Below are 27,489 nucleotides of genomic sequence, written 5' to 3' on the forward strand. Positions count from 1 at the left end.
CATAACATTGAAAAAAGGAAAAATATATAAAAAATGTAAAATTGTTATGTCCTAATATTAAAATGGATATGAAATATAAATCAAAATATATAAAAAGAAATAAAAAATTACAATCTTATCAAAATATAATAATAATCCTATTTAAAATATATAAATATTATAAAAACATCTAAAATGTAAAATTATTATTTTTATTTATTTTTAACAAAACGATATATGATCAACAAAGCTTTATATTTTATTGTTATATTTATATGTATGTTTTTATAAATGAAATGATATAAAATTTTAAATCCAAATATAATAATCCTATTTAAATATATAAATATAAAAAACATTTTAAAAAAATGAACAACCAAGCTTCAGAGCTTTATATTTTGCTATTATTTTTTATAAATAAAAATAAATATTATAAAAATGTAAAGGATATTAATATTAAAAATAAGGAATAATATTACAAAAAAAAATTGTTATATCCTAATATATTAAATATATTAACTTAATATGAAATAAAAAAAAATCTGATCAAAATAGAATAATCCTATTTAAAATATATAAAAATTATATGAAACTCTTAAAATTATTTTTATTTAAACGACACTGCCATTCTATTTATATGTATACTTTTTATAAATTTAAATAATATACAATTTTATAAAATAAAATGAATATTACAATTATTAAAAAAGTAAAGGATGACAATATTATTTAAAATAAGGAATAATATTAAAAATAATATTTGATAATATAAAATCCTAATATTAAAATTAATATTAAAATATAAAACAATATTTTTTCTTAAAAAAATCTTATAAAAATATAATAATCCTATTTAAAATATATAAAAATTATATGAAACTTGTAAAATTATTATTTTTATTTAAACGACACTGCCATTCTATTTATATGTATACTTTTTATAAATTTAAATAATATACAATTTTATAAAATAAAATTAACATTACAATTATTAAAAAAGTAAAGGATGATAATATTAAAAATAAGGAAATCCTAATATTAAAATTAATATGAAAATATAAATCAAAATATTTTTCTTAAAATATATATATATATATTTTTTTTTTTCAAATATATAAATAATATATCAAAACAATATTCTGTGTATATAACAACACATTGCCACATGAACAACCTCGTTACTAAGTGATTTGTTCTTGCATTCATTAAATAAGGCGTTTAACGAGTGTTATGAGCTGTTTCTAAAGAGGCGTGACTCAAACAATCCTGCTCCTTTAATTAAATATTAAACATCAGTTCAGTGTGAACAGACACATTGTGCCTGGAAAGTTGTCTGATTATGAGTGTACGAGTCATTCATTGTGTCTTTATTTCCCGTCTCGTTTATTTCAGACTGAAAACTGAGGAAACATTGTCTTTTTTGTGAACGTGAATGCAGTAATATCTGCTGTGCTGCCATCTTGCTGAGGTTGCAAGCTGGCAGGGATGAGATCTCGGTGAAGGGTGAACGCAGGAATAAAGAGAGAGAGCGAGTGGTCGAGCGAGTGAGCGTGCACGTGAGGGGGATGCAGTGCACGAGGGCGGAGCTTAGCATCAGGCAATACCCTTTCTAATTCTCTCTCTCTCCATCTCTGATCTGGTCTGTGCTGACGCCGGTGTACCTGTCTCCTCTCCTGTCCTGCTTTCACCAGCGACTCGTCTTTTGTTCTGGAATATTCTGGTCACCTGAGCAACAGGGACCTCTGGACTGTACGTGTGGGATTGTGCATCTTTCTGATCGGGGGGTGTGTGAGAGAAAGAGAGAGAGAGAGAGAGAGGTGGCGAGAAACACGCTGGTCTCCGCCGAGGGAAGGATGGTTTTGCCGGCTGGTCTTGCGGCGTTTCTCATCCGAGTGCGTGTCTCCCGGGCAACCGCTCCCTCCCTCCTCGCGCCATGAGCCGGACCAACCGCGTCTCCTGCTCAATGCTCAACTGCTTCGTAAGTGATGCTCTGTGTGTGTGTGTGTGTGTGTGCTGCAGCTGTGGTTCAGTGATCGACGACACGTGACTGTACAGATGTGCCGTTTCCGCTGAGAAAACAAGTGAAGAGAGTAAGAGTGTGTGATAGCGAGCAGATCTACTCATGAACAGCATCAGATCAGCTGCTGCACTGGGAGAGAGAGAGAGAGAGAGAGAGAAGTTCAGAAGAAACAACAGATTAAGATTTATACTAAGAATATGGAGGAAATTAGTCTTTTTCATTATAGATTCTCTTTATTGTTTGAAAACGATTGAGAAAAAATGACAGTAATTGTTGTGAGTTTTTATTATTATTTTTAGTAGTAGTAGTAAATTATAATAAATAGTAGTAGTGGTAGTAGTAGTAATAATATTTTACTTAATGTTTTTTATTTATTACATCAATTATGTTGTTGTTGTTACTAATTAATATAATATATATCATAGAATATCATATAATTTATTATAATAATCTATTTTATATTATTATGTAGTTTAATAATGAAAAGAGTATAATTTTTATTTATCATTATTTAGTAGAATAATAATAATAATAATTATAAATAATATATTGTATTATATTATAGGTTGTTGTTGTTGTTGTTGTTGTTAATTCTAATGAAAATAATAATCTAATATATTTTCATTATTATTATTTAGTTTAATAGTAATGAAGATTATTTATAATTTTAATAATAAAAATAATAAATAACAATAATATAATTTTTCATTTATTATTATTATTATAAAGTTTAATAATAAGAGTATATCATTTACCATTATTTATAAACGATTATATTATTATATTGTTACTAATAATAATGAAAATACTAATATAATGCATAATAATGTTTTCATTATTATTATCATTATTATTATTATTATTTAGTTAAATAGCAATGAAGATTATATAATAATAAATAATAATAATATTAGAATAATGCATATATTGTATTGTATTGTATTGTATTATTATATATTATATTATATTATATTATATTATATTATATTATATTATATTATATTATATTATATTATATTATATTATATTATATTATATTATATTATATTATATTATATTATATTATATTATATTATATTATATTATATTATATTATATTATAGTTTTTGGTTTGATTCCCATATTTCTATGTGGTTTAACTCTAGTATTCTGTGTGTTTGTTGTTTGATTGGTTGTTTATGTTGAGCTCTTGTGTTTGTGTTGAAGAGCACATGTCTCTCGTCTAGTGTGTCTCCTATAGAGAGTGTAACACATTGTAAGGAGATGAGATGCTATCTCAGTAGTGCTGAAGGTTGAGTCTCGCTCAGCACTTTTGCGTCTCGTTCTTGACGTTAATGAGGACGACTTAAGTGGAGACGTGGCTGAAGGGATGTTTGTGTTTATAGTCAGAGGTCAGGATCTTGAAGATGACCTTTGGAGCGTCCGATTGGTCCATCAGGAATATATCCGCATTAAAGGCAGTTGATGTCATGCATTAGCATGACACTTTTCCAGTTTATTGATAGATAAAAAAACATCAGCCTTTTTTATACATGGATTTTTTTTAAGCGCAATTAATTGACAAACCAATAAAAAGTTTGGGGTTTTTTTTATAAAAAATATGTAGTTTTGCATGTTTCTAAGCGTGAGGATGACTAAGTTTTATTTATAACTGAGTGATAAAAAAAAAAATGGGATGTGTCCCAAACCGTACATGACTGTTTGATTGGCACAAAACAATTTAATTAACCAGAATATGTAAAATATGCAAATAATGTCAAATTTCCAGCAAAATTATATTATAGAATTTTAAAAATAACATAACTAATGAAAATATAGAATGATTATGAAATAACGTAATAACGTTATTTCACAATTATTCTATCTTTTAATTAGTTATGTTATTTTTACAATAAGTAATGGGTATTTGGTATTTTATTAGTTGAGTTTCCAGCAAAATATCTATTATAAAATTATATTTTATTAACTAATAAACAATAACTATAAAAATAACAAAAAAATATAATTATAGATAACATATTTTATGGATTTGGCATATAAAGCATTTTATTAGTTGAATGTCACTCATGCGTGATGTAAGATTTTGGTCATATTGCATACTCCTACACTGAATATTTTCCTCTATTTGCTCTTGATTTAAGTGTTTTTTCTCAGTGAGAGCAGTAAAAGGCTTTTATCAAATGAACAAAGATTGTTCCGCCCTGTGACGTCCTCTCAGTATCTGATTAAGCAGTAATATGAACTGTGTGTGTGTGTGTATGTGTGTTCTCTACAGGCGCATGTTTTGCATGTATTTTCCTGCATACTCAATCTATGTTTGGAGTCCTGTACGAGAGATCTGTCTGTCAGTCTTCCGTCCCATGAGTCTGTGCAGGCGCGCGCTTGTACGCCCGTCCCCCTGCCGCTCTCGGAGCCACGCTGGCAGCTGTGATGTCTCACATGAGGTGGCATCATGTTCGCTGCGGCCCGCGGGTGAGCTGATGGGGAGTCGTGACTAACACACCTTCAATATTAAAGCGTTTCCTCAATGTTATATGGAGGAAATTGTTTCGATGTAGCTCACTTTTGCTATTTAATTTAATAAGTTATATTTACATGCACTGTTGTGTCGTGTATGAGTGCTGTACGTTTTGTTTAGTGAGCTAATGAACAGAACTGTGGAAATAAAGGAGCATATGGATTATATACATGTTCCTTCTCTTAAATATATATACCAGCATTATTTTTATACATTTAATCATTTTAAAAAATAAAAAAAAAACTTTGATTTAGTTTAACTTTGCAAAAACAATGAATGAATAACTAAAATAACAGACATATTTAACAAAAATGCAACAAAATTACTAAAACTTTAACTAAAGAAGTGAAAACGGATACAAGTGAAGTCAAAAATATACATAAGAGAGTGATATTCTTGGATTAAAATACATATCGCTGTTGTAAAATTACACTAATTAAAGCATTATTTAATGATTGATTGTTGGCACATAAATGTGGAATGCAACATAATAAATTGACTAATAATCACACTAAATGTTTCTATATGGCAGAAGAAACTTAGATGTAGTCCATTAGTCTAAGTGAAGGCGTTAATGGTTGCCTGAAGGATCTTGCTGCATTAATATAGAGTTAAACTGATGTGTGGCTCCAGCTGTGTGAATGTATGGGCATGTAAAGAGGATCTGACAGTATTAAACTGGCTGTAGTTTCTCTGTCCTGTGTTGAAGGACACTGCAGGTCACTGTAGGATCTCCTGAGGCGCTGCACTGAAGGACATCGTGCGTTCGGCCTGTATGTGGGTACATGATGTTGGTTATTAGTCGAGCTCTCGTGCAGATATGTATATTAAGACGAAACAACATATGTGCTGTTCCGCCCCAGATATCTCTGCGTATCGCTGTTTCGCATGTGTACTTGCTCCATGTTGGGCCCTGGTGAGGCCTCTGATCTTTTCAAATATTCCTGCTCCTGAAATATTCAGTAGCAGCGGGAGAGACTCAGATGCATTTGTTCTTCATCTCTCTTCCTCCTCGTTCATCTTTGCCTCTCTCCTTTCCGAGGTTTGATTGTTTCTCGGCATTACCCTGAGTGTAGTTAGTGATGCACTGAATTTTTTTTTTTGGTTTCGGGCGAAACTGTGACGTTTAATTTCATGCAACAATGTGGATAAACTACAATCAGCAAAAATATCTTTTAGTCTGTGCTGTTTTCTGTTGATGCGTGAACAAAACTTCACTAAGCATTGTTTGTAACCCGCTTGACGTTTAATAAACGCAATAAGCTTTGAGCTGCTTTGATGCACAAAAAAATGCTGGGTTAAATGGACAATCCCAGTGAATGGGGTTTTTTAACCCAGCGATTTGGTTAACCCAGCGATTGGGGTGTTTTATCCCAGCAATTGGATTGTTTTAACCCAGCGATTGGGGTGTTTTAACCCAGCTATTTGGGGTGTTTTATCCCAGCGATTGGATTGTTTTATCCCAGCGATTGGGGTGTTTTAACCCAGCGATTGGGGTGTTTTAACCCAGCGATTGGGGTGTTTTATCCCAGCGATTGGATTGTTTTATCCCAGCGATTGGATTGTTTTATCCCAGCGATTGGATTGTTTTAACCCAGCGATTGGATTGTTTTAACCCAGCGATTGGGGTGTTTTATCCCAGCGATTGGATTGTTTTATCCCAGCGATTGGATTGTTTTAACCCAGCGATTGGGGTGTTTTAACCCAGCGATTGGGGTGTTTTAACCCAGCGATTGGGGTGTTTTATCCCAGCGATTGGGGTGTTTTAACCCAGCGATTGGGGTGTTTTATCCCAGCGATTGGGGTGTTTTATCCCAGCGATTGGGGTGTTTTAACCCAGCGATTGGGGTGTTTTAACCCAGCGATTGGGGTGTTTTATCCCAGCGATTGGGGTGTTTTAACCCAGCGATTGGGGTGTTTTAACCCAGCGATTGGGGTGTTTTAACCCAGCGATTGGGGTGTTTTAACCCAGCGATTGGGGTGTTTTATCCCAGCGATTGGGGTGTTTTAACCCAGCGATTGGGGTGTTTTAACCCAGCGATTGGGGTGTTTTATCCCAGCGATTGGGGTGTTTTATCCCAGCGATTGGGGTGTTTTAACCCAGCGATTGGGGTGTTTTATCCCAGCGATTGGGGTGTTTTATCCCAGCGATTGGGGTGTTTTAACCCAGCGATTGGGGTGTTTTAACCCAGCGATTGGGGTGTTTTATCCCAGCGATTGGATTGTTTTAACCCAGCGATTGGGGTGTTTTAACCCAGCGATTGGGGTGTTTTAACCCAGCGATTGGGGTGTTTTAACCCAGCGATTGGGGTGTTTTATCCCAGCGATTGGGGTGTTTTAACCCAGCGATTGGGGTGTTTTATCCCAGCGATTGGATTGTTTTAACCCAGCGATTGGGGTGTTTTAACCCAGCGATTGGGGTGTTTTAACCCAGCGATTGGGGTGTTTTAACCCAGCGATTGGGGTGTTTTAACCCAGCGATTGGGGTGTTTTAACCCAGCGATTGGGGTGTTTTAACCCAGCGATTGGGGTGTTTTAACCCAGCGATTGGGGTGTTTTAACCCAGCGATTGGGGTGTTTTAACCCAGCGATTGGGGTGTTTTAACCCAGCGATTGGGGTGTTTTAACCCAGCGATTGGGGTGTTTTAACCCAGCGATTGGGGTAAATGTTTGCCCAACCTGCTGGGTAGTTTTATTTAACTCCACTATTGTTTAAAAATGACTGTATTGCTTAAAATTAACCCAAAGTATGTTGGAAATGAACATTTATTAATAAGTTGAATGAATAATAAACAATAAATGTATTAAATTGCTTATTAATAAATGTTCACCTTTTGATTATTATTGTTGCCTCTAGTAATTATGTGTCTGATTTTTAATTTTCAACCTATTTTGGGGTTAATTTTAAGCCAGACATAGTCATTTTTAAATAAACCTGCCCAGCAGGTTGGGCAAACATTTAACCCAACCGCTGGGTTTGTCCATTTTCAACCCAACTTGGGTTGTTTTTAATCCAGCATATTTTTTAGTATACGTTGGAAATAAATATGACATGCATCCATTCTCAATTTACACACAGTAGATACTCTGCATTTATATTTTGAATATGAGTGACTCGTTGTCCGGTAATCTGTTAACCCAGACAAAGAACTTTTTAATGAAGCATAGAACTTCTTCTCCTCCATTGTGCATGGATATGTGGGAAGAGTAAACTGAAGTTGGAATTCCTGAGCGATCCATGGAAACGAGACTCATTGAAAGGAAGTGTTTGAATGTGTTTTAATCTGAATAGCTGTCCTGTAATAATCTCTCAAAGTCAATCTAACTCATGCGCTTGCCTCTGGATTACAGCAGATGATGATTGTTTTAATGAATTAAACCAATAGCTGTCCCGTCCAAAAACCTCTTTCAATAATTTCATTCATGCTCGTGGTTGTTCTGTAACACAATACAGAACTGAAGCTGGGCCGTATAACCCAGTGACATAAAGCTCCAGTGTTATTTTAGTATTATTTATATACTATTGTATTTTTTATTAATATTTTGAATTTTTATATCTTCATGTTTCAGTAAAACTAATTTTTACTACTTAAACTACTTAACAAAATGATACCATTTTGGGTTGCATTTCCAGCCAAAGTAACTATGAATCATGAAGTTTCCATTATTGTGATGTAGAATCGCTCTGGTTTGTGTGTTAATGCATTAGTGCAGCGTCGTCCTGACTCAGTGCTTCGTCTTGTGTTCGTCTACTGTTACTTTAGAACAAGCAAATGAGGTAAAGCGAGGGATGGGCTAGAATAGAGCGTGACGAAGCAAAAAAATGCAGCGTTCTCAATCAACATGTTCCCAGAGACCACAGGAGACGTCGGAGCCTCCGACAGGCCATTTTTCCACCGAGAGTTCATGCGGCTGTCTTGAAGTGATGAGATGAATGGTATCAGGTTTACCTGACCTCATCTGAAGGTTCATAAACCATTTTTTTTGACGCAAGAACATTGTGTTTTCTTCAAACAGCCCAAAGGTGATGTTTGCTTATGTGAGATGGTAACAGCGGTGTGACTCCTTAAGGGATTTTGCCATCTTTTTTGTCTAAAAATGTTTTTTTATACATGGACGTTTCTCACTACAAGATGTTTTTGCTTTTCCATTGACTCAATATATATCAATAAATAAAATAAAAATAGAAATTAAATAATAAATTAAATGCATAAAAAAAAATTAATAAAATATGTACAATGTATGACTACTGATGTTTTTTTTTCATGATTTAATGATCTTAAAATTAAATTTTAAATTATACTCTTGACATGTTTATAGTTACTAACTAAACAAACAAACAAATTTGTTAGCACCGTATTAATGAAATAATATATATATTAATAAATAAAAATAAATACAAATAAATATTAAATAAATTAATTAATTAAATTAAATATGTACAATGTGACCAGTGTCGTTTTACCATATTTATAAACGATTGTAGTTTTTTTATATTTTGAATTGGCATTTATTTATATAATTTAAGTTTTTGTTTTAATTTTAATTTTAATAATTTTATGTGCTTTTATCATTTTTTTTTTTTTTTATTTCATTTTAAGTTTTAGTACTTTTAGGCAACAATTTTATTTATTTATTTTTTATTTTTTGACATTTTTCATCTAATATTTATATTAAATTTTATTTATAATAGTTTTAGTTAACAGTAAACACTGATCATTCTTGAAATACGTTGTCGGAACATTTGGCTTGTGTTGTTACAATGTTTCTTGCCTCATTGTTCCGGACAGATGCTAAAAATATCACGGTCTCCTCCTCCCTTATACTTATGGCATCACTTTTCGTACGTTTGGTTTCTTCTTGCGTTTTCGTCTCAGTTTTGGCATCATTCCCTGTCCTATTTCTGTCCTATAACTTGTTTAAGAAGGAGTCTGTGTGTTCTCACTGCAGCCGTTTGAAGATCCCAGTGTCACTCTGAGCTTTTTATAGCACGTCTGCAGCCGAGGCTCGTTAGGAGAGTAAAATCTCTTTTCGCTAAGGCCGTCCTGTGTCTTTTTAAGGAGGTTTGGGTGTTAGATTAAACCACAATGTCTAAACGTCTCCATGTTTTACCAGAATGCAAACGCAGCAGAACTGATCCATTGGCTTATTGAAAAAGAAAAGATGTACGTTGAGGACGGAGAATGTGATGAATTGCTCATGGGATTCACAGAGTGATGGATTGAAAACTCAAGCCCATCAGAAGGATTGATCTTAAATCTATCACCCGTCTCTCTTTTCTCATTTCTGTTCTGTAATTTATTGCTCTTGTCTGGCGCCTCCTAGCCCGAACATCACCACTATCACTTGTGTTTATTTACTGCAGGTTTAGGATATTTTATTGAAACCTATTCAACTGTATGTTACTGTGGGTTGTTAAACATATCCATCGTAAAACAGTTGCCAAATATTAAATGTTTAGCTACTTGTGTGTTGTGCACACACTCTTTCACTATCAAAACTAAAAGCGTTGCGTTGGAATTCACACTCGTCTTCAGTGTAGACTGTATAAAACATGGACAAAGTGTTTCCGTGACGTCACCTGTAGGTTTCTGAAAAGCATTTTTGAAGCCCAAAGTGGGCGGAGCCGTCCGTCGACATCTTGGCAGCGCATCACTCCCGGATAACCAAAAATGGGCAAAGAGGTAGGATGTGGGTGGAGCTGAGATGCCTGGTTGCTGAAACCGCACCCACCTTGCTCGACGTGATCACGTTAGCTCAGTCTAAGGAGCTATCTATCTATCTTAGACACAATCGAAAATATTAATAAAGGTAACAAATTATACTTCATTTGAAAGGGTTTGCAGCCAGTCTACAGTGTCTGTTTTACGATGCTCCAGCTACAGTAATATTGAAATTTGTGTCGGGTGTACAAATGACAACACGCAAAATCAGCACAGGACTTCATACCTTGCTAATGAAATGGCGATCGCGAGATGAATCCAATCCGTCGCACTTGGGTAAAATGTCCATTGAAAAACATCCAACAGCACTTTTTGTCCACAAAAGCGTTAAATTCATGAAATATTGATATATTGTCCATTGTTTGCATCATAAAGATCTGTTCTCCATCATCGTTCCTCAAGAAATTATGCATTCTGAGCAGTGTTTGTTGTAAAACTGTAGACGATCGTATATATATTGGACTCTCACAAACAAATGAGCCCGTTTGAAGTGAAGCTGGCGGACAAACTTTTAGCCAATGCCTTTGACGATCCAACAACGATTCCAAGCTCAGCGGCTGGAATTGGCTGACGGCTCACAGACAGCTGACAAACAGCTAGTAGTGACAGCAGCAGCAATCCACCTGTCACTCAAGTGGCCACGCCCTTAATTATGCAGAACTTTAAGGCTTATTATAATTTAAACCGATGAGTTATAAAAAAATTCAACCCCCTCAGAGTTGTCATGAAGGGCAAAATTAGCTATATAGATCAAAACCACTTTTTGTACCAGGCTGTAAACATGTTTTAACATGGGGTTTCTATGGGATTGACTCCCTTTTGGAGCCTGTCTCTAGCGGCCAGTCGATGAATTGCAGTTTAAGTCAGTTCCGAGAATGGAAGGTTGCCGCTTGGTCTTCTGTGAACAGTAAGCCCCGCCTTCTTTGATTTGATTGGCCATCATTCTGACATTGACGAGCGCTGTTAGACCACTGAGTCAGACTAGCCTAAAAATCAAACTTTTTAAACTGTCTGTCATCCTAACAACAACCAGAGTGGTGTGTAATGGAGAGCAGCATTAAGAAATATCAAATATTGGGAGGGACAATTTGGCCATTTCCAATTATTGGGGAGGGACTTGTCATCCTCAGTGCCCATGATGGTTTACGGTCCTGATCCCACCGTTCATTTTTTGTAGCTCAAAGTATGCACACTGGTTTTAGTACATTTGAGCCACGCTATTTGGTGAATGCAATCGTCCTGAGCAGTGAATGCTGTGATTTCCCCGTCAAGGGCGTTTCTAGGGGCTGATTGTTGGCTCGTTGCCTGCTGACTGCAACCCTCAGAGAGTTTCTGCTGGCTCGATGCCTCAGGGACACGGAAAGAATGGCTTTCCTTTCATCTGGTTAATGGAGAAAGTGCTGGATAATTTGCATGGGATAAAGGGGGCGGCTGAAGAGCGAAGAGATTTCTTCGGCTAATACAAGAGACATTCATTTCTCGTAACTGACAGAACTTTTCCCGTTTATTCTACATTCCAGCCCAAAACACTTATCTAGTGCACTACGTAGGCAGCATGTTAAGACATCAAAGGTGCACTAAGCGGTCTACTGCATAATTATGCTTTCTTCAAAGATTAGATTTTGCCATCTTTGCATGTATAGTCTCTGGAGAAAGCAGTCCCATAATGCACTGCAGTGAGCTTGGTGAGAAAAACTCCATCCAAGATGGTGTCCGAAGTGATAAGAAATGTAGCATTTCAGTGAATTGCAGAGAAAATATTCATTTGCACAGTAAAGCAATTTTCCAAGTAAATTAGGATTATTTCAATAAGAAGATACAAAATTTCATGTGTAATTCAATGTTTTACATTTGTAATTATTTTCTAAAATTTACCAGCAATTTCTGAGAGGAAATTGTTTGTAAGTAAATCCTATATCAATAAAACTTATCGTTTGACTAACATTAACTGTAATATTTATGATATTTTGGCTGAAATGGGTTCTGAGAGAAACTAGGCTGTGTGAGTTTGTATTTTGACGAACTGCTCGTCATGTAACGCGTTCATTTGACTTTGTCTATTTAAAAGCCATCACCCCGTCTCTTCTTTAGCCACCTCACACTAATGAGGATATACAGCACAGAATTAGCAGGCAGACGGTCACTAATTATATTATCTTTTGACACTAGTGCAAACTGTACTTTGATAGCTTGCAAACAAAGCAACGATTTGGGTGTTTTTCTTGTGTAGTAGTTAAACAAATCAAGTATTTATTTATTTACTTTTTTTTTTTTTTTTTAATCTTCATCTCTGTTTTTCAGTCCTTTAGCAGTTTTCATTACTTTTCCAGCTCAGTCTCTCTCATCTGCATCTGATGCACGTGCACACGTGGCTTCCTGTCTCACTGGAGGCATATTTTCTGTCATCCTGATTTTTGCAGAAATGCACAGATGGAATCTGCATATCAAACCATTTCTGAGTTGCCAGCAGTTCTGCTTGTTTCTCCCCTGTTTTTAAACTCTTCTGTCGTTCTTTTTACTCATTGTGAACTGGCTGTAAATGGATATAGACTGGATGGAGGGATGGAGGGATGGGATGGGATGGGATGGAATGATAGACCGATAAATGGGAGGGATGGGATGGAATGATAGATGATGGAACGTGGAATGGAATGATAGACAGATAAATGGGATGGATGGATGGATGGAATGATAGACAGATAAATGGGATGGATGGATGGATGGAATGATAAACAGATAAATGGGATGGATGGATGGATGGAAAGACAGATATATGGATGGATGGATGGATGGATGGATGGATGGATGGATGGATGGAAAGACAGATATATGGATGGATGGATGGATGGGATGGAATGGAATGATAGATGATGGAATGGAATGATAGACGGATGGATGGATGGATGGATGGATGGGTGGGTGGGTGGGTGGGTGGGTGGGTGGGTGGATGGATGGATGGATGGATGGATGGAAAGACAGATATATGGATGGATGGATGGATGGGATGGAATGGAATGATAGATGATGGAATGGAATGATAGATGATGGAATGGAATGATAGACGGATGGATGGATGGATGGATGGATGGGTGGGTGGGTGGGTGGGTGGGTGGGTGGATGGATGGATGGATGGATGGATGGATGGAAAGAAAGATATACATATGGATGGATGGGATGGAATGATAGACAGATAGATGGAATGGAATGGAATGGAATGGAATGGATGGATGGAAAGACAGATATACAGATGGATGGATGGATGGATGGAAAGGCAGATATGGATGGAAGGATGGAATTGGTGAATGAATGAAATGGAATGATGGATAGATGGATGGAATGGAATGGACAGATAAATGGAGATGGATGGAATGGAAGGATGGAATGATGGATGGAATGATAGCCAGAGATGGAATGGAATGATGGATATATGGATGGATGGATTGTTAGACAGATCGACAGATGGAATGGAATCATAGAAGGATGGATAAATGGAATGGAATGATGGATGGATGGACGGATGGATAGATAAATTGTTTAATATGAGATTCTTCAATCGTAATCTTGTGTAACTGCAGCTAAAGTAAAACGGCTCTAAAGAATTTAATTTATTTATTTATTTCAGTTTTAATCATATATCATAGATGTAAACACATGCAGAAATAAAGTCAGATGACTCATGGCGGTTCAGTAGATGCCAGTGTTCTCGTGTGAGCGCCATGACCTCTGTGTCTTCATGACAACTATCAAAGAGTGCTGCCATAGCAACATGCCACCGTCTGCCCCGTGGAATTATGGGAGTAAACCCATGGGGATTCTGGGTGTGGGGAGTGTGGCGTGTCTCATACAGCTGTGTGAGCAGTGATTCACATTCAGCAGGAGCAAGGAGAAGAAGTTTTTCATGTTTTTTCTAAATGTGCTTTTAAATTAACTTTCTCATTCTTTAATTATAAAATGCTCCAGAGAATCATAATGACAAGATGGTCAAAATCAAAGCTGCTTTGAGCAAAATATCTCAAACCTTGTTTACTTGGCAAAGATAAATGTTACATTTTAAATGCTTCTAGATTCTGCTTGTTGTTATTTTGTAACATTCTGAAACTGTAGCAGCTGAAGTTCTATAATGATCATTTTTGTGTGCAGCTCCTCCTCTTCCTCTGTCTCATCTGACAGGTGTTGGCATCTACTGTCACTCTGTTCTTCTGTGACCGACACACGGCTGAGAAGAAACGTCCTCAGTCACCTTCACTCTGGCATCATTCAGTGTGCCAGAGCAATAGTTCATACAGCGTACACAGTCATGTGACCGCATGTGACCACATTCATGTGCTGTAGGTTAGACTAGTGATTTGTCTAAATATTGAATTATGATGTTGATGATACTTATGGTTCAGATGGGTTACAGGCAGCATTTTATGGCTTTGTGACATGCAAAAACCCAAAATACTTATTTTTTATTCAAAGATGCATTAAATTAATCAAAAATGACCAAAAAGTAGTGTTACAAAACATTCAACTTCACTGTTTTCAACATTGATAATAATCATAAATGTTTCTTGAGGAGCAAATCATCATATTAGAATGATTTCTGAAGGATCATGTGACACTGAAGACTGGAGTAATGATGCTGAAAATTCAGATTTGATCACAGAAATAAATTAAACTTTAATATATATTCACATAGAAAACAGCTGTTTCAAATTGCAAAAATATTTCACATTTTTACATTTTTTTCTGTATTTTTTGATCAAATAAATGCAGCTTTGGTGAGCAGAAGAGACTTCTTTGAATGGCATCATAGTATTGCCACAGTGTTTTTTCTGTTTTTCTTTAAATCAATATTTCTAATCAAATGCAGAGTTTTTATGATGTTGCATATAAATATTCTCTTCCTTCTATAGGGAATGCTAGTATTTATTTGAATATTTGAGATGTGGGTGACCAAATGTCAAAGTCATAATGAAATCAAAATTGACTGGAATATTGCATCGTTTATTACAAATAATGAATCCGTGCACACCAGTGATGCGCGGGTCAATGTATAAACAACCCGCACCCGACCGACGTTTTCAACTAACCCGCCCTCAACTCGGACCGCAAAAAAAAGAAAGAAGAAAATATTGTACCCGACCCGCTTCCTGACCCGCATTTTTTTTTAAAAGCAGTAAATGCTCATTGTAGCGTCATTGGGCCATAGACGTAAGAACCCCCCATCAGCCTCCCTGGCCAATAATATCCGGCCTGTGGAGGAGAGAAATATTTCAGGACCTGACGTGGTGCCCTCAGAGGTGCAGCGGCGAGAGCAGGCAGTTCTTGAGGCGGCCCATCATTTTCCATTTCAGCTGTCAGATGCATATTATTGATGAATGCGATGTTTATGTTTCGACCCTGCTTAAAGAATTAGCCTAATCAGCAGGTCCCACTTTTGGAAAAGTGTGAAAGCCCTTAGGAGCGCAAACCGTTCTTTTTCTGAATGTTGTAGTGTTATGTAATAAAGGCTTGATTTATTCATTTATTTCGTTTCATTTTCTTAACAATTAAGATGCTGCATGTGTTTATCCAGTCTAATCGAAGTGTGCGTCTCTCCCCCAACAAAAATCCCGCCCCCTCTCAGAAAATACATAAAACTGACATTACTGAGCTATATGCGTTTAAAAGTAACGTAGCCTATTAAAATTGTACAATTTCATTGCTCAGTTCAACGTGTTGGGAAATCGGGCATTTTGTCCCGCGTCAGCATTTATTCAAAAGTTAATAACGCTCAACATTCAAAAGGTAAATAAGGATTTCTCACTTGTATCAGTAGGCTTGGCTATTTCGCCACGTGAATGCCCAATTGAAGCTCTCACAAGCACAAAATGCAGTGATAGAATATGTTAATAAAGTATTTATTAACGCATTTTAGAGGAACAAAAACAGGTAGGCTAAGCCAAAGACTGAGGCTACAATAACCATAAATAAATGTTCACAAATACCCATGAAAGTAAAACTGAAACCTTTATTAAGTAAAAGTGAAAATTACAAAGGTTTAATTGGCATCTTTATTTCAAACGACCCGACCGACCGCGACCCGAATATCATTAAAAATATTTTTGGATGACTCGTAACCGCGGGTGACCGCAGGCACCCGCTCATTTTGGATCAACCCGCGCATCACTGGTGCACACCATTATTTTTGTTTTAAATTCATGTTCCTTGTAATCTTGAATCAGAATAACTTCCCCTCCCGTTTGCAGCATCTCTTCTCTTCTCTGATGATGAGGGTGGAGCAACCTGTCACTCACATGAGATCCACCAATAGCAAACTACAACCATCCAATCAATTCCCCACAGTCAAAATCAAGCCCCGCCCTACATTTGTTCTTGTTCGAGAAGCATTTCACTCGGATATACGGCACAACAGAGAAGAAAAGACTAGCTCAACTTCAGTTTCATGCCGACTTTAAACGTTTAAGTATTGGTTACTAAAACTGTTGTGTGTGATGTTTAAAAACCTGATTGTATCTGTCCAGTCTGCCTCTCAGTTGTTTGTTTTGATAATGTCTGGCGTGTGTTAGTGTGTGTGTTTCATGGCACAGCTGGCTCGGCTGCTGTTGTGCCAGTCGGGTTACAATTTAGACTCTCACACTCACACACACACACACACACACACTTACAAAGGTGTCCTCTGTCCATCTGGCTGTGTTAGACAGGGTGTGTGACTGCGGGACGTCGTAGACGGAGTGTCTGGGTCATTCGCTCTTTGTCTCTCCCGACTGATAACACAAACGACACACTCCTAAACCTTCGCCAGAAACATGCAATCATGCTTCAGCAACAAGGTACGAAAGATGTGACTTCACTGCTATACTCGAGTATAAATTTGAGGCATCTGTGCTTTTAATCAGTTGTAAATAATGCTTTTTACTCCCATTACAATTTCATGTAGACTTCAACGTACAAAGTGTACGTCATGTGACTTCAATCATTTCTCAATTATTTAACAATAAAAATAGCATTTTTCTTTATCCTAATGTGGCTTTGAAAGACACTGGTGATTAAATGGCAGAACATTAATTTTTTTAGTGTACTATCCCCATCAGACAGACACTGAAGTGTGTTTTTATAATAACATCGCTGTTGATGGATGAACTTGAGTCCAGTGTGAACACAGTTCAAGATTATTAGTCTAAAAATCACTATATTTAAATGACAAACATGAAAATATTCAGGATATTGGTTTACACAGTCAGAACAATGCCATTTTTGATGGGTTTCTTTACAAAAAGAAATGCCTCAAAATACTAAAATTAGAAAATCTCTAATGTAATCATCTCTAATACCTCTTGTTTTCTAAAGTCTATTTAATTTTACAACTTTAAAATACAATTATATGTAGGTATTTGTTTTTTTTTTTATTATTATTTTTGAGTCAGTACTTAGACTTTTAATTGAATAAAATGCATTACAGTATCTTTACTTCAACTTAAGTACAATTTCTCAGTACTTTTTGCACATTATGATTATGATTATAGTCAGGGCTAATATATGTAAGGCACATAATATATTAAATTATTTTAGTCTTTAGTCGTTTGATGTATTAAATAGATTTCGGCCCAGTTCAAATTAATTTAGTAACCAAGTTTCACTTGGTCTTTTCGCAGCCATTCCCGCTGTTGTGCGATCTGACCTTTGACCTTTTGGCCTCGGGTCGCTGCCGTGATCGTACTTTACGTATTGTCCCCATTGGTCACTTTTGCATGAAAATACTTTCTTAAAGTGTTCCTGGTGTTCCTGGTGGTGATGTGTGTGAAACATTCACCCGCATTTGGCTGCAAACTTTAACAAGCCCTGTGTGGCAATTTATGCCCAAACCGCTGCATGAGGAAGTGGAAAGAACTGATGAAACGTGCAGATCACTGCGTTAACCTGCGTTTCTCAATCATCAAACTGTACAGAGTTCAGAGCGAAGGTCTTCAGATACTTTTCGCACAGTAATATGACATCTGGATCATTCCTAATGTCTTCTGGAAACAGTCTTGTTTTGATTGTTGTCGCCTGTTGTAAAGTGTGTGTCAGGCGGTTTTGTTTATTTCTTCAGCCAAATCTGATGCCAGTCGCAGGTCTTTCACCTCGTCCTCTGATGTGGACGGCGGCTCAAGGTCCCTTTAGATCAATGTTTAATCCTCTACGTGATGCCGATGAACACGTACCTCTGCCATGACCGATTTCTGAAGCACCGAAACTCTGTCCTGCGGAGAATATTGTGTGAAAGGAAGGTTTAGTCCAAGGACACGCTTGTAATTCTGCAGTTAAACTCATTTATAGTAACAATTTTTATTAAAAAAAAATTAATTTTGTTTCATGTAATTTTTCTATTATATTTTTACAATTGTAAATTCTTATTTTCAAAATAAAGTTTTAATAATAAAAAAAAAATATATTAAATAAAACTGTATAATAAAGTATAGTATGTTTTTATTAAATATAATAACAATAACAATAAATTGTTTTATAGTCCTATTGATGATAATTTATTTTTTATTAGAATTTTACATTATATTATCATTTACATTTTATTATAATTTTTCTAATTTCTTACAAGTAATTTCTTATTTTCAAAATAGTTTTAATAATAATAATAATAATACAAATAACATTTTAAACATCCAAATAATCATTAATAAAAATAACATCATTAATAATTGTATATAAAAAGTAATAAATGATAATTATATGTTGTAATAAAACTTATTATATATTATAATATATTTTATTATTATATGTAATAATAAAAATTATAGTTATTTTAATATATACATTTACAAATAATTTCTTACAAGTAATTTCTTATTTGCAAATTTTTTTAAATAATAATAAATAACAATATTATTATTAATAATTGTATAATAAGAGTAATAGTATGATAAATGATAATAGATAATTATTATAGATAATAGATTATTATTATATGTAGTAATAATAATACTTATTACAGTTATTATTATATTAAACTATTATTATTACTATTAACTATTATTATTTTATTGTTCTATTGATAAATAACCATTTTTTTTGGCGCTCTTTTTTTTAAATCGAAATTGCAGTTTTCTTCTCAGATCATTCAGCCCTAGTGCATGTCATATGAACAATAATACAGTAATTGCTCATAACTTGCGCTGATATGCAGTGAATATGGTTGATGTTGTTGATGTTTTTCTCTGATGACAGCTGTTATGCTTGTCTGTCATCTCTTGCTAATAGCTGATTTGTCCTGCACACGCTCCGTCAGTCAGGAGTCTCAGGCTGATTGTGTTTTCTGACCGGAGCAGAACGGATACGTCACTGCTGTAAATGTCACTCAACAGATGGGAGACGCAGGTTTCCTCTGTCCATGTGTGTGCATGAGGAAGATGGACACAGTTTATGCATGTTCTACAGCAGGATATATGTGATTCTGCTTCAGAATTTGGCCAAAGCTAATTGGTTTACAGTTGCCAAGAACAACAGAAGATTCCGATGATTGGGGTCAAAATTCAAACGTGGCTCAGAATTCTGATTTGGAAAGGATTTGTTTTATGAAGTTCATACATGTAATAATGTGTGTTGTTGTGTGTGTTTTCAGGGTGAGGAGGGACCGCCCAGCCTGGAGTACATTCAGGCCCGGGACCTGTTCCCCCAGAAAGAGCTGGTCAAAGAAGACGACGCTCTACAGGTCAGTTCCACTCGCCAGACCGATGATATCTGCTTTCTCCCATGCTGAGTTTCACCTCATGTTCTAAATTCTAATGAATGTTTAATGATTAATAATAATAATAATTGTATAATAACTGCAATTACATGCAATAATAATAATAAAGGTACAATAATGAATTATAATTATAATAATAATATGATCTTAGTAAGTGGGTCAACACACCTCAGACTACGAAGGAAATATCAGTAAAATGAAATGAACTGAGAGGTCTAGAATGTTTGGGGAGATGGTGGGTAACAGATGAGAAGGTGAAAAGAGTGAAATTAATCAAAAGGACGGAGCAATGACACAATACAGCAGGGACAACCAGAGACCAGACACAGAAACAAGAGCGGGAGAACTTGACATTGGCTCTTATTCAATGATTTTGTGTGTAAATGCAGCACTTGAAGGACTCTTAATATGTTCCTGGTCTTACTGTCATCGATTCATCAGTCCACATTATTTTAAGATTGATGTTTGTTAAGGTAAAACTCGACACCGTGATTTTGGGGCATTTTGAGGAAAACAATACCTTAATCTTGGGACTACACCTTTTGACCCAGCAAGCCCCCTAGCAACCATCAAAATCACCCTAGCAACCATCAAAATCACCCTAGCAACAGCATTGCAATCACCCATAATACCATAGCATCGCAGTGATGAGTTTTGCACCTTTTACAGTTCACTTACTGTACCTAGAATAACATGCTCAAAAGCACAGTGGTGGGACTTATGTTTATTTTATTTTTTATTAGTTTATTGTAATATTTTTTTTGAATTATTATTATTATTATTATTATTAATAATAATAATAATTAAAACCACTATGGTAGAACTTTTTTTTATTAAATTTTATATTATTTTGTTTTTATTTTATTTTTATTTTTTTTCAATGGTGGGACTTTTATTTTTTATTTATTTTATATATATATATATATATATATATATATATATATATATATATATATATATATATATATATATATATATATATATATATATATATATATATATATATATATATATATATATATATATATATATATAAATATATACATTTAAAAATGTATATATATATTTATAAATTTAAAAAAAAAAAATTATAAAAAAATAAAAGTCCCACCATTGGGGAATTTTTTTTTTATATATATATAAAAAATATGCTTTTCCCCCGGTAATGTCCTCAAAAGCACAACTGGACTTTTATATTATATAAATTTTATATATATTATTTTAATATTAATTATTATTTTAATATTAATATATTATATTAATCTTATTTTTATTTATTTTTGTTTTAATATTATTTTATTTTAGTTTTTGTTTTGTATTTTTTTATTAATTTTTTTGTTTTATCAAAGCAACATGCTCAAATGCACAATGATGTTATTATTATTTTTTTTTATTATTATTTAATAAAACCAGTACCTCATTACACATGTGTAAGTGGCTCATAACCTTCCAAAATGTTAGTTTTGATTTTATTTTTTTTTTTTTTTTTCTCGAATATCTTGGGTCCAATTGAAGCAGCTCCCAGCTTGTCTGACACACTTTCTTATTTTCCTTGTTCCTGCAGGAGGGAGTGGATTGTGCTGTCCTGGTTAATATCCCCAGATACACAAACCATTTATGATTCACTGTATGTGCAGTGCTTAATGTCTCCCCAGTGATTTAAACATGAATTTAACAATACTTGAAAATAAAGTTTCTGCGTTACAGTTCATTTAAATCCCATTTATATCTGGATCCTGCTGGATCAGTTTTGGTGATTTAGATGCATTTAAAAAGAGAATGAAAATGAATACATGTTTCTGTATTTGGTGCACATTTTACTTGCAGGCATGATTTTTAAACGGGTTTAATTATTTGTCCTTAAAGATGATCACATGCATCCAGTTGCATTAGGATGCAAATGTAAAGATGTGCATGTCGTAGTTAAATGTGAAGCGTTCCTGATTACGATGCCATGAATTTTGAACATTGACTGTTTTCACCAAAAGATAAAATACAGCTGTCACTAATGCAAGCGTGCGCTGGGATTCGAGTCTGATTTTGACTCGCACATCCTTCCGTCTTTTGTTTATTTGGACTTGTGTATTTGAAGCAGTCATGCTCGTGCCGCGTTGAGTTTTCCGTTGCGTGTCTCTCTGTGAAGATCCACGGTCGTTCTCCCAGCGCTCACCTGATCCCTTTGAAGCAGCGCTGCTTTCATGGCTTGTAGTGTGTCACTCAGTTGGCACACAGCTGCATGAAATATGGATGCAGTTTCCCATAGATCAGCATTACAGCAGCAGAATGCACCAGTGCTTACAGACACCATGATGCTGTATTTCTCTGTACACGTTCTTCATGTTTCAAGCATTTTATTTTTTCCTAAAGTTTACTTGTGTACACTGGAGTACAAATATAAAACTGCCTATAAATATCTTCTAAATACGGCTGTCTGAGGACAGTGACTCAATCCTGCTGTAGGTTCGCAGTAATTCCTGAAAGATGGATGTGATATGACTGTATATATTCTCCTGACATGCTATTATCAGTCACTTAGACGTTTATTATCTTGCAGGTCGAGATACGCACACAGAGCACGCATACTCATAACCTTAATAATAGCCTGTCTTAATAAAAAAAACTTAATAAAGTCTTTATTTCATTCATAAGGATTTGATTGAAAGCATCATTGAGTTATTAATATGTAGGCTCTAGACATCATGGCAGCTCTCAAAGGAAAGTCATTTCAGAGAGCAAAGTTTTATATTTTGATGAAAGATAGAATAAGCATGCGCTTTGATTTATTTGCATTTACATCTTCAAAGGGATGGTTGATTATGATTTCACATTTTCAACTTTAGTTGGTGTGTAATGTTGATGTCTGCAACGTCAGCAAAGTTACGGTACGCTCAAAGTTTGAACAATGTAAGGCTGAACACTTTCCTCATTTTGACTGCGTGAGATTCTCCAGCTTTGTTGTTGTTGAGCTGTTAAAGCTCCGCCCTCTTCTGGAAAGCGGAGCTCATTTGCATTTAAAGGGACACACACAAAAACGGCGTGTTTTTGCTCTCACCCAAATTTAAGAAGATATAATAAATGATCTGTGGGGTATTTTGAGGTGAAACTTCACAGACACATTCTGGAGACACCATAGACTTTATTACATCTTGTGAAAGGTGCCATTTACTCGTCTGTTTCAGTGTCTATTACATTTGTACGTCTTGCAAGGTCATCTTTCGCCGTCTTTGTCCCCTAAGTGGGACTGACTCTGTGTCGGTACCGGCTGTGCAGACGTGTAGAGAGACGGAGTAACAGTAGGAAGTCGATGAGTAAGATCTCATGTGGACGTGCTGCTTTTGGCCTCCGCATTACAGGCTGATTCATACAGCACTGAGTGTGAGACGCTTCACAATCCTTAGATAGGAAGCAGTCAAGGGAGACAGTAGACACATTTGTGCATGAACGTGTGTGCTTTGGCTTTTTTTAAATGTATCTTAGTAGTATTTTAAGTACATTGTCTTATTTCTGTTTCTCTAGTGTGACTGAATGGAGTTTAAAAAATGATGAGGTTGATCCATTTTATTTATAATGCGCTTTTCTCAAACCTAAAGTGCTTCACAGAAAATAGACAAAATACAATAATAAAAAAAAAAAAAAAAGTCAGAGGAGCGGCTTGTCAAATTTGCCCCTATTTGGGTGTGAGCAAAGCACACCGTTTTTGTGTGTGTCCCTTTAAATGCAAATGAGCTGCTGCTCCCCGCCCCCTTTCCAGAAGAGGGCGGAGCTTTAACAGCTCAACAACAACAAAGCTGGAGAATCTCACGCAGTCAAAATGAGGATTGTCAGTAACGGTGTTCAGCCTTACATTGTTCAAACCGGAGTCGACACTGATGGAGAGACTCAGGAAGAAGTTACAACATTTAGACGTTTCTGAATGGTTAGTGGATAAATTGATGTAGTTGCTGTGGAGTTGATTCAACTCATCCACTAGCATGTGCCGTCATGTTCATCTTTTGTGTTGAATTGACCCTCGTTTGTGAAGCAGTCCGGCATAAAATGACGGCATGACAACAACACTCGACTACAACAACTCTTCCTCTTCTCTAAAGCAGACCAACATGGCCCCGCCCCCTTTGTTGTGTGTTCTCGGGGGCGGGTTTATGTAAATTTTAGGGTTTGTGATGTCACTAACCCAGGAAGAAGCTCGTTGTAGTCCCTACCATCCGTTTGTTGTAGTCCTTAAAAAGCAATTTCTGTAAAAGAAGATATGAACTTTTTGAATGTCGTAACTTTGCAGATGTTGTTTATGCTCAAACAGCAACATTACACACTAACTAAAGTTAAAAAAGTGAAATCATAATCAAGTACCCCTTTAAACACATTGCAGTTTTATTTTGGACAGAAATCACACACTTACACATTACGTCTAATGCAGTATATGCCTTCAGAAGAAGCTGGAAAGACAAACGTTGCCTTGTTAACTTTGTAGTAAGAACTGCTTAAATACAGCCTGAACTGCTCCAGTGTTTGGGGTTTGAAGGTTTTTAATGTCCTGTTTACTGAGAGCTCAGTGCAGGGCATTGACTGGGCAACCACACAAGCCGCTGGCACAGATGGCATTATGGGAAAGGAAAATTGGAAGCAGAGGTGATGCAAAGCTACAGAAAAACAGCTTCTCTTAGTTCAAACTTCAGAAGCTGAGAAAACCACATTCAAACCGCAACAGACAAACGGATTTAGATGTGTAGAATAAAAACAAACCAACAAAGCGATATGAATGTCTATGCCAGCTAATCAACCTAATAAATGTGTTCAATGCCATATCGCTGTCTTTGTCTCTCCAGGTCCCGTTCCCTGTCCTGCAGGGCGAGTGGGTGGAGTTTCTGGGGCGAGCGGACGATGCCATCATCGCCATCTCCAACTACAGACTTCACATCAAATTCAAAGACTCCATCATCAACGTAAGAGCGCCGACAACACAAACGAAAGAGTTCAGCTCACTGAATCACAGTTCAATCTCTGCTGCAGCTCCTTTCATAGTCGTCCAGCTGTTGAAGTCTTTGTTTTGCCTGCAGAGGGGCACGTCTCCTCTTATCTCAGTAAAAGAGCCGTTCTCTGGGCATTGGTTTGATTTCTCCAGCCTTTGACCTCAGAGCTCTGGGAGGTCTGAAGAGAGACTGAGCTCATGTTGGCACACAGGCCTCATTTTCTCTTTCTTTCCACCCACAACCTCCCTTTGCCTTCAAGCAGGAAAACTGCTGCTGTCGTCGCAGTTCTGACTTGAGTGAAGTTGAAGTTTAGAGTAGCTGTGTAGTTTAACTGCTGTGTTTTGAAACAAATGCATTGTTCCTTTTCTGTTTGGCGCTGTTATGACATTTTGATAAATTAGTTGGCTTAGCATTTCCTTCAGCTATTTTCATGCCTTGTTAAAATTGTAGGAGCTACTGTTACCTTCACTGTTCATATTATTGCTCATATTTCATCTTTAATTTAATAGCACAGCGTGCACTCACTCTCTCTCTTTACCGTCAGTTAGAATTATTAATATGTCTTGATTTACTTTCTATGCTATTGCCATATCCATATCCAAGTGCTTAACACATTTATTAGAGCACCACCCAATGTAAGGTTTGTGCCACAGCTGCTCTAAACTAACAGTATTGGTGATTACCAAATCATTTTTTATGTTTCTGTAATGGTTAATCCACCAGTGTGTGAGAGCTCTTTAGTCACAGTTGTGTTTCTAATGCTAAAATATAATTATTGTTGGGATTTAATGGATTCAAAGATAGATTGTACAAAAGTTTAATCAAAAGCAAATGTTTGGGAACAACTAGAAACTATTTGTAAGTCATTAAAGGGTTAGTTCACCCAAAAATGAAAATAATGTCATGTAATGAAAATAACTCACCCTCATGCTGTTCCATACCCGTAAGACCTTCGTTAATCTTCGAAATGCAAATTAAGATATTTTTGATGAAATCCGATGGCTCAGTGAGGCCTGCATAGAGCAATGACATTTCCTCTCTCAAGATCCATTAATGTACTAAAAACATATTTAAATCAGTTCATGTGAGTACAGTGGTTCAATATTGATATTATTGATATTCACGAAGCTTCGGAGCGTTATGAATCTTCAAACAGAAACAAAATAATTGTTCATTAATCGTAATCGAGGTAAAATGTTCAATAAATCGAGGTTTTGATTTTAGGTCTTAATTGTCCAGCCTTATTTGGAAGTCATAACTTGTGTTATGACTGGTAAACATATTTTTTGTCTGGTAAATTTTCATGGATGGATGGATGGATGGATGGATGGATGGGGAAAAAAATGTATAATTCAAGTATATAAATGTAAAATCTTTACACATACATACATAAACCCGATTCCAAAAAAGTTGGGACACTGTACAAATTGTGAATAAAAACAGAATGCAATGATGTGGAAGTTTAGAATTTCATTATTTTATTCAGAATACAACATAGATGACATATCAAATGTTTAAACTGAGAAAATGTATAATTTTAAGGGAAAATAAAGTTGATTTTAAATTTCATGGCATCGACACATCTCAAAAAAGTTGGGACAAGGCCATGTTTACCACTGTGTGGCATCCCTTCTTCTTTTTATAACAGTCTGCAAACGTCTGGGGACTGAGGAGACAAGTTGCTCAAGTTTAGGAATAGGAATGTTGTCCCATTCTTGTCTAATACAGGCTTCTAGTTGCTCAACTGTCTTAGGTCTTCTTTGTCGCATCTTCCTCTTTATGATGTGTCAAATGTTTTCTATGGGTGAAAGATCTGGACTGCAGGCTGGCCGTTTCAGTACCCGGATCCTTCTTCTACGCAGCCATGATGTTGTAATTGATGCAGTATGTGGTCTGGCATTGTCATGTTGGAAAATGCAAGGTCTTTCCTGAAAGAGACAACGTCTGGATGGGAGCATATGTTGTTCTAGAACTTGGATATACCTTTCAGCATTGATGGTGCCTTTCCAGATGTGTAAGCTGCCCATGCCACACGCACTCATGCAACCCCATACCATCAGAGATGCAGGCTTCTGAACTGAGCGCTGATAACAACTTGGGTTGTCCTTGTCCTCTTTAGTCCGGATGACATGGCGTCACAGCTTTCCAAAAAGAACTTCAAATTTTGATTCGTCTGACCACAGAACAGTTTTCCACTTTGCCACAGTCCATTTTAAATGAGCCTTGGCCCAGAGAAAACGCCTGTGCTTCTGGATCATGTTTAGATATGGCTTCTTTTTTGACCTATAGAGTTTTCGCCGGCAGCGGCGAATGGCACAATGGATTGTGTTCACCGACAATGTTTTCTGGAAGTATTCCTGAGCCCATGTTGTGATTTCCATTACAGTAGCATTCCTGTATGTGATGCAGTGCCGTCTAAGGGCCCGAAGATCACGGGCATCCAGTATGGTTTTCCGGCCTTGATCCTTACGCACAGAGATTGTTCCAGATTCTCTGAATCTTTGGATGATATTATGCACTGTAGATGATGATAACTTCAAACTCTTTGCAATTTT

The 27,489-nt window shown here is 35.9% G+C and overlaps 1 protein-coding gene across 9 annotated transcripts in view; it reads left to right on the forward strand.

Moving 5' to 3' along the window:
- Positions 1-27,489, forward strand: part of mtmr4 (myotubularin related protein 4) — an 81,693-nt gene that overhangs the window by 31,617 nt on the left and 22,587 nt on the right. For 5 of the 9 annotated variants that reach the window (XM_067405855.1, XM_067405861.1, XM_067405856.1 and 2 more), the window contains exons 3-5: positions 1,372-1,957; positions 19,842-19,931; positions 24,791-24,907. In XM_067405855.1, the coding sequence (XP_067261956.1) occupies positions 1,913-1,957; positions 19,842-19,931; positions 24,791-24,907 (252 nt within the window). In that variant the 5' untranslated portion in view covers positions 1,372-1,912. Of the gene's footprint in view, positions 1-1,371; positions 1,958-4,414; positions 4,472-19,841; positions 19,932-24,790; positions 24,908-27,489 lie in introns of those variants that run through there. The other 4 variants (XM_067405862.1, XM_067405864.1, XM_067405865.1 and 1 more) reach the window with 2 other exon arrangements.

Source organism: Chanodichthys erythropterus, chromosome 13, assembly GCF_024489055.1.
Source record: "Chanodichthys erythropterus isolate Z2021 chromosome 13, ASM2448905v1, whole genome shotgun sequence".
Taxonomy (NCBI): Eukaryota; Metazoa; Chordata; class Actinopteri; order Cypriniformes; family Xenocyprididae; genus Chanodichthys; species Chanodichthys erythropterus.